The sequence below is a fragment of the Aegilops tauschii genome, chromosome 4 (genome assembly GCF_002575655.3).
Source record: "Aegilops tauschii subsp. strangulata cultivar AL8/78 chromosome 4, Aet v6.0, whole genome shotgun sequence".
NCBI classification, from domain to species: domain Eukaryota; kingdom Viridiplantae; phylum Streptophyta; class Magnoliopsida; order Poales; family Poaceae; genus Aegilops; species Aegilops tauschii.
Genome location: NC_053038.3, coordinates 13,689,916 through 13,698,477, shown reverse-complemented (window position 1 = coordinate 13,698,477; position 8,562 = coordinate 13,689,916). Strand labels below are relative to the sequence as shown.

The 8,562-nt window shown below is 46.5% G+C and overlaps 1 protein-coding gene across 1 annotated transcript; it reads left to right on the top strand.

The window, feature by feature from the left end:
- Positions 1–249: 249 nt before the first annotated feature.
- On the top strand, positions 250–4,822 carry LOC141021602 (uncharacterized). The gene is made up of 2 exons (XM_073497447.1): positions 250–4,656; positions 4,809–4,822. The coding sequence occupies exons 1-2, from the start codon at positions 3,303–3,305 to the stop codon at positions 4,820–4,822; spliced, it is 1,368 nt and encodes a 455-aa protein (XP_073353548.1). The 5' UTR covers positions 250–3,302.
- Positions 4,823–8,562: the final 3,740 nt, after the last annotated feature.

Here is an 8,562-nt window from a genome sequence, read left to right as displayed (position 1 = left end):
GGTCTCTTTTCAGCAGCCCAAAGGGCGGGAAGCGAAGGCCTTTGGTCCCGGTTGGTGGCACCAACCGGGACTAAAGGGGGGCATTGGTCCCGGTTGGTGCCATGAACCGGTACCAATGCACCCCTTCAGTCCCGGTTGGTGCCACCAACCGGGACCAAAGGCCTTGTGCTGCCAATCGCGGCCAAAAGTTTAGTCCCACCTCGCTAGCTGAGAGAGCTCGAGAGTGGTTTATAAGCGCTGCTGCGCCCACCCTCTCGAGCTCCTCTCAACTACAGGCTTTCCGGCCTACCTGTCACTTTGTGCATGTGGGCCTACTGGGCCTATTGCGGGCCTGAATCCTGGCCCATGGTTGGGTTTCTAGTGGTATTCAGGCCGTGGTGGCCCAGTAGGTGGCACTTTTTTGTGTTCTTTGTTGTTTTATTTATTTTATTTTGTTTCTACTTACAACAAAACACTTACTATTGCTATTTTATTTTATTTTGTTTTGTTTCTACTTATTTATTAAAGTTTATTTTGTTTATACTTATTTATTTTATTTTGTTTCTACTTATTTATTTTATTTTATTTCTACTTATTTATTTTATTTTGTTTTTATTTATAATGTTCTGAACGGAAAATACTTTGATACTTTTTGCCACATCATCCATTTTCAACCCTTTCTGACTTTATTTGTTATTTTTCATGCATTTACTGTTTTTTTGAGCTATAAGACCCTGAAATTCAAAAGCATTTCAAATGATCTCTGAAAAGGTTGAAAGTTGGCATGGTATCATCATTTCACCCACATAGCATGTGCTAAAAAGTTGAGAGGGTTACAGCAAAAACTAGATGCACTTCGTGTATAAAACGGACAATCTCTTTCTAAGTATCAGGGTTTCATACGGAAACTCATATGTTACAAAGGGATTTCATTTTTTTGAACTTATTTGAATTCCAGACTTTTTATGTGTTCAAAAGGCACCATTCAAAGCCACATCATCAATTTGCAACCCTTTCTGACTTCATTTGTTATTTTTCATGCATTTACTGATTTTTTTTGAGCTATAAGACCCTGAAATTCAAAAGCATTTCAAATGAACTCTGAAAAGGTTGAAAGTTGGCATGGTATCATCATTTCACCCACATAGCATGTGCAAAAAAGTTGAGAGGGTTACGGCAAAAACTAGATGCACTTCGTGTACAAAACGGACAATCTCTTTCGAAGTATCAGGGTTTCATACGGAAACTCATCTGTTACAAAGGGATTTCATTTTCTTTTGAACTTATTTGAACTCTAGACTTTTTGTGTGTTCAAAATGCACCATTCAAAGCCACATCATCAATTTTCAACCCTTTCTGACTTCATTTGTTATTTTTCATGCATTTATTGATTTTTTTTGCGCTATAAGACCCTGAAATTCAAAAGCATTTCTAATGAACTCTGAAAAGGTTGAAAGTTGGCATGATATCATCATTTCACCCACATAGCATGTGCTAAAAAGTTGAGAGGTTTAGGGCATGGACAACACATAAAACCATTCTGCTTGTTTGCCTCAGCCACTTCGAGAAAATTATGCAGGCCCTTAATGTACTCGGAGGTGTGTCTGTCATCGTACATCCATTGCCGGTTCATCTGCGTGCATTATATATAATTACGTGTGTCAAAAACCATTACAGATTCACATGGATAGATAAGTGACCAAATTAATAGAAGTTCATCATCACATTAAAACAAAGTACATACATAGTTCAAATTGAACAACATATAGTTGTCCAGAGCATCTAGTTAAACCATACATTGAAACTATGTAAAACCTTTCAATGCAACAACAAATGCGATCATAATCACAACCAAGGTAACAATTGATCCAACGGTATAATGATACCAAGCCTCGGTATGAATGGCATATTTTCTAATCTTTCTAATCTTCAACTGCATTGCATCCATCTTGATCTTGTGATTATCGACGACATCCGCAACATGCAACTCCAATATCATCTTTCCTCCTCAATTTTTTTATTTTTTCCTTCAAGTAATTGTTTTCTTCTTCAACTAAATTTAACCTCTCGACAATAGGGTCGGTTGGAATTTCCGGTTCAACTACCTCCTAGATAAATAAAATATATGTCAACATGATGGGCATAATTGTCATAAACAATAAATGAACCAAATAGTTATAAAAGATAATATATATATATATATACCACATCTGAATCATAGCCAGGACGAGGGCCGACGGGGGCAGATACCAAAACCATCGCACCATATAATAACAAGCAATAATAAAAGTAAAAAAATTAGACAAGTATCTATTTAAAGTAAGAATTTTTTTTCTTTCCCAAGAAGATAAGAACAAGAGGCTCACCACGGCGGTGCCGGCGACGAGATCGGCGCGGGCGATCGACGGCAGTAAAGACGGGGACGGGACGTGACGGACCGCTAAATCTAGACAAATCTCGGGGAAAATAGAGCTTAGAGGTCGAGCTTCGAGAGGAGAAAGCTTAACTAGTGTGGCTCGGGCATTTTATCGAACACCTCATGTGCATAGGAGGTGAGCTAGAGCACCACAAAGCTCTCCCCTCGCCGGCCAGAAAAAACAGAGCACTGTGGAGTGCTCTGCTCGCAGGCGAGGGGTATATATAGGCAAATCATTGGTCCCGGTTCATAGCTGGAACCGGGACTAAAGGACCCCCTTACGTCCCGGTTCTAGGCACGAACCGGGACCAATGTCTGTGGGCCAGGAACGAGGTCCATTGGTCTCGGTTCGTGCCTAGAACCGGGACAAATGGGTCCACACGAACCGGGACAAATGCCTCCCGAGGCTCGGCCGGCCCCGTGGGCGCACGAACCGGGACGTATGCCCCATAGGTCCCGGTTCGTGACAGAACCGGGATTAATGGGCTGGCCAGGCCCCAGCCAAAGCCCTGTTTTCTACTAGTGGTTGCAACGCACGGGCATTTATACTAGTATTATCAGAGAGATCAAGCAAAGTATGGAGGAACGTGACTCTTCTATTACTCGTATATGTCGTAGTGGCAATAGTGTTAGTCATTCCATGGCAAACTTTGGTAGGGCTAATGGTCGAACTATGGGTTGGCTAGGGTCCGGCTCTGTTGCTCTACGAGATTGTACTCCATAATTTTTTAGTAATAAAGAGTATTTTGCAAAAAAAGAAAAACTCGTCTCAACCAGTTTCCAAGAAAAAACAGAATAACTGGATTCGATCGAGTCCTTATCTTGCACGCATCAGATTCGTATCCGTTTTGAACAACATAATCATTAGTTTTTCTTATTGCACAAGGCATCGATAATTAAGTAGTCGATGCTCTTCATTATATATATGTGTAGAAGCGAATACGGTATTACGGCCGAAGCAAATCAAGTTGGACCGGCGGCGTTTTGCATTGCCTCTCAAACTCACGAGCCGGCTTCGTTTCCGTCGTCGATTTCGCCGACTTCGGTCACTTCAGCCATAGTTAACAACAAGATGCATTCCACCACCTTCCCCGCAGTAAAACGAAGATGCATGTCTCCTTCCCAGCTGCCTCCGGCAACCCGGTGCACCACATCGCGCGACGTGTGCTCCGGCGCATATTCCTGGCCAGCCTGGGAGTCGCTGCATGCAGATTTGGTTTGCCTGGTCGCGTCGGCCTTGCTGGCCAGAGGAGATCTACTGGACTACGTCCGCTTCCGTGCCGTCTGCGCGCACTGGCGATCGGCCACGCTCTCTCCACGCGGCCGCGGGGTTGTTGATCCGTGCTTCCATCCACGCCGCTGGATGATGTTCCCAGAGGACCGTGGCCTTTACCCTGGACATCCGGAGCTGGGTGGCTACATCCGCTTCTTTAACCTAGACTCAGGTGCCTTTGTCCGCGTCTGTCTGCCATTGTTCAGGAACCACTGTATTCTTGATTCTGTCTGTGGCCTCCTCCTCCTCCAGAGGGACAAGGACGCAGCCATCCGTCTTCTACACCCTTTCACCCGTGACATTGTTGAGCTTCCACGGCTCACCACTCTCGCCACACAAATGCCCGGGGGAACAAATTGGTCGCTCCAGCGGATGAGATTCATCTCTACGTGTGCTTCGTTTGTTGCAGGAGTCGTCACTGTCTTGCTTACCTTTAATATGTTTGATGGTGTGGCTGTGGCTACCTCCCTAGACATGCAATGGACAATGCTCAGTTGGGAATGCCCAGCGTGGTCAGATCCGGTTTCATTACACGGCAAGCTATACGTGGTTGATATTCCAGAAATCGATGTGACGGGTTCACCATTGATTTTCGAGCTGGACGCAGCGTACCACCATCGAGCCACACCAAAGCTGATCTTCACATGCCCCAGAGAGAAGCGCCTCTACTCGTGCTATCTGGTAGAGCATGGCTCGGAGATCTTAGTGGTTTGCCATGACGACGATTTCCTATCCCATATTACTGTCTATAGACTTGCCGATCTTGTCTTGGGGAAATTTATCCCGGTAACAGACATCGGAGAAAACACTATATTCATGGGACAAAGGAATATCTGTGTATCTTCCAAGGCATTTCCTACCGTCGAGGCCAATACTATTGTCTACTACCGTCCGATCAAGAACCGTTTTGCACAGTACCATATCAGTAACCGCACCTGGTCACGGGCATTAGATCGGAGCAGCCTAAATGGCCGTGCACAAGGCCCCCGTAGCCCTATGTGTCATATCTTAACTTGCTGCTCTCCCGCGCATTGGTACGTACATATGTGGGTTTTTTTTGGTGCATGATAATAGCAACCATATTGTTATTTATAATACACTTGGTTAACCATGGTTGTCTTTTTTTCTCTGTGCTTGTAGGAACAAAGGACTAGATTACCCATCTACAGGTTGTAGACGACCAGAGTGGGAGGTGAAACAAGAGTTTCGAACTGGGGTACAAACGTCATCAATCTTATTCTACTTGATACTATATAATAGTTTTTTAACCCTGAAAATGCAGAACAATTGTTCTACGGCAATTTTCCGTCATATGAAAGAAGAACAATTGAACTGGGATTTACAATAGGATGTACTACTACGCCATGCAATGTTTTTTGATTCGGATTTAGGGTCTTCTGCTTTTGTATTCTACACAACCAAATTAACTCTAATTAAGCTTGTAAAATGATGGACAAAATCAGTGCTGGAGAATATCAGTGCGTAGCTATTTTCCCTATGATGACGTTGTTCTGCTTTTTATGGTGTTATATAATGTTGATTATATGTTAGCATTGCTGGTATCACCCAATTATGTCTTCTTTTGTGCTTAATTATATATTTATTTCTCTTTCAGGCATAAATTAATGACATCTGTATGGGAAGCTAGCAATGGAGGACTTATGGCACCATGCTTCATGGCAACTGGATCATGTCTAGATCTTGCTATTGCAGTATATCAAAATTGTCGGGCCAGCCCATTAGCATATGTTGATTTACAAAGAGATTAAACGTTATAACTTAATGCATGATTCATGGTTCGGGCATGACAAACATTAATGGAAAGAAATTTCATTCTTCTAATCCTACATGATTTATCACCTTCCACGGTGGAGTAAGGTAGTATTAAAAGCCAGTGGAATTAGCTCTCGCTAGGGTACCTTCCCTGCCCCCCTCCGCTGCCGCAGGCCGGCCTAGCCCCCCCTCCCGCGCGCTGGCCGCTGGCCGCCGGTCACTCGAACCCAGCCCCACCCCTCTCCCCCCTCCCAGATCCGCCATTGTGCCGCCTCCCCGGGAGGTGGCCGGGGCGACGCGTGCCCCCTTCTCTCTCTCGGTGGTCCACCCCCAACTCCCTGCTGAAATTTGGGATGAGCTTTAGGCCCATATAGCAATTTCTGAAAAAATCTCTTAAGGGCCCATGTGGGTTTATTGGCACTAGGTGTAATGGGAAGTTTAGTCCCACCCCGGAAGTTGGAGAGGAGTTGGACCTCCTTATAAGGGTTTCCCTTCTACATGCTATTGGAGCTTGAGAAGAGAAGAGGCCCTCACACACTCCTCCGCCGCCAGCCTTGTCACGACGCGCCGCGGGTTGCGGGAATGAGCCGAGCCGAGCTCACACCTACGTGCTTATTTTTGCAAGTCAAAGAGTTTTCTGACAGCTGGGCCACGATCTGAGACGTCGGATCATGAACTGTCACGGACTCGAACGCCTACATAAGTGTGCGGTGTCTCCTAACCCTAGCCGCCATGAACAGATCACATCTGCTCCACGCGCACGACAGTCGCCGTTCCTTTGATGTTGTTGCCGCCGGTGACTCCATCCCGTCCACCGCGTACACGGTCGACGGGAGAGCAGGTCTCCAAAACCCCGCCTCCCGGATCCTATACGGGAGAGAGACGAATAGGTTTTTGGGAAGCAACTACGCAACTGCTCGCATCCGTTCGTCTGCTTCCTCTTCGTCCGCATCGCCTTCACCACCCTCAGTCCGACGCCGACCGTCTCGCCGTTGAGAAGCTCGAGGCCGACAAGAAGGCCGCCGAGGACGCAGCTGCTACCACCGCCGTTGCGGCCTCTGCATGGCCTACTGGAGGGTATAACTCGTTTATCCCGCTCCTACTGTTTTCTGTTTTAGCCATGCTAGCGTTATACGTAGATCTGTCTGCAATTAGCGTAGTATTCCCTCCGTTCCCAAATATAAGTCTTTCTAGAAATTTCAACAAATGACTACATACGGAGCAAAATGAGTAAACCTACACTTTAAAATATGTCTATATCATCTGTATGTTGTTGTCCATTTGAAATGTCTAAAAAGACTTATATTTAGGAATCGAGGGAGTATGTGCTTGCATGATTGAATATCGATATATGTGATTATTTCTGTCAATGCCAAGGTAGTGATTTACTCATGGATTATATTAATCGAAAAATTGCCTATTTACTCAACACTCCCCCCCCCCCCCGCCACCCCCGGCGCTGGCCCAGGTGTTGTCGGCGGCGGCGGGACTTCCTGTCCCTGCGCGCGCATTTTCCCTTTCTGGGGCAGGGGACGGCGGCGATCGGGGCCCTGCGGGATCCATCTGGGTCCTAGTAGGCCGGCCCCCGGCGCGGCTTCGTCGCCTTCTGCACGGTGGGGAGGAGGAGGAGCTCGGACCGGGGGCGGCGACACCGACGGCGTGCCTGGCGGGAGCTTTACGGGAAGTGAGTGCTCAGCTGGGCCTATGGGACCATGGGCCTGGTATGCTCCTACTATTGCGTCCGATCGGCTACCGTCATTGACAGTGGAGGCTGAGCCCTCCCGCGTGCCGACGGTGCTGCTGCCGCTAGTCCCGATTCCTCTTCCTCGTTGTGCAGACCTCACTTCGTGGTGCCATGGTAAGACAGCGTGGAAGCTTCAAGACCATGTTGGCGCAGGGTGGGGGTCGGTTGGTGGCGGGCTCCGGAGCGCCCAAGGTGAAGGTTGGGATCGGGAGAAATCCCTACCGGCCACTCCGACGCCGACGCGGTGGCGCCTGAGAGTGCCGCCAGACCTTCCTGGAGGGCGTCGGGGGCCACCCTTCCTCTCCCCTGGCCGCATACCGGGGGAAACCCTTGGTAGCAGCGTCGTCGTCATCGCGTCCCTTCTCGGAGGTGTTAATTGGTACCGGCGCTTCGGAGTCTAGGAGCTCGGTGGGAGATTTCCACTGGACGCAGTGGTCGCGAGGCTTCTTCGTTATTGTCGATCCGCCGTTGTCAGCATTTGTTTCTTTTGTATTTTCCTTTTGGGTTCTTTTGGGCGTATTTGTGCTACTTTCGTCCAGCACCTATCGTTGGTTGTATCGGTTGATTGCTTTATAATACAAAGCGGGGAACCCTTTTTTGTCAGTAGGTAGTACTAGTACTTCTAATATTAGGGTCCTCCATGATTGGCAGTTTATGAATGTTATCTTAATTGTGTAGTACCGGCACTCGATGAAGGGTTTTATGTCACGCTAATTGTGTTCAGCCAAATGGATGGTGGCTTGCTTTGGGCTAACCCATATGTACGTGTGATTAGTTATAAGTGTTCTAAAAGAAGTGCGATTAGTAACGAGCACTAGACTATGACGTGTCAGTTTTTTCGTTATTGCAATTGACCTGGAAAGGTGGGTTGAGGAGGATGAATCCCTTGCGTTGTCTTGCCCGTACGTCTTCCTCTTTGGCCAGTGAATTATGAGATGTCCTAATTTCTGGTTTAACTGCTCTTTCTCTGCGTAAGCTTTTAGAGTCAAGAGACTCCTTGGCCAGTCTGAACCCTGTTCAGTTCAATAAGGATACAGTCAGGTTGCAAAATATCTGAGTTCTGCAGTTCACAAGATCGATAAAAGCATGTTAGCCAAGAGTACTCAAGGATTTCTCAATACTACAAGTCTAAATATACAATATTGGAAGTACTAGTAGATATCCCTGTATCACGTAGTAGCTCAGCAGTTGCACATTTGCTTGGCAGTGCAGATCAAAGGATGGAGAAACAAGCCTATTTTCTACTCCCTCTGTCCCATAAAGTCTAGTGTCAAAAACACGTCTTACATTATAAAACGGAGGGAGTACAATTTTGTAGGGACTGTCTAATCTTCAGTAGACTGTTTTCCATTTAGGTTAAAGTCAATTATTTTTTTG

What these genes read in the sequence shown, in the direction of transcription:
- LOC141021602 (XM_073497447.1), top strand. Translation starts at nt 3,303, where the DNA reads ATGCTCTTCATTATATATATGTGTAGAAGCGAATACGGTATTACGGCC.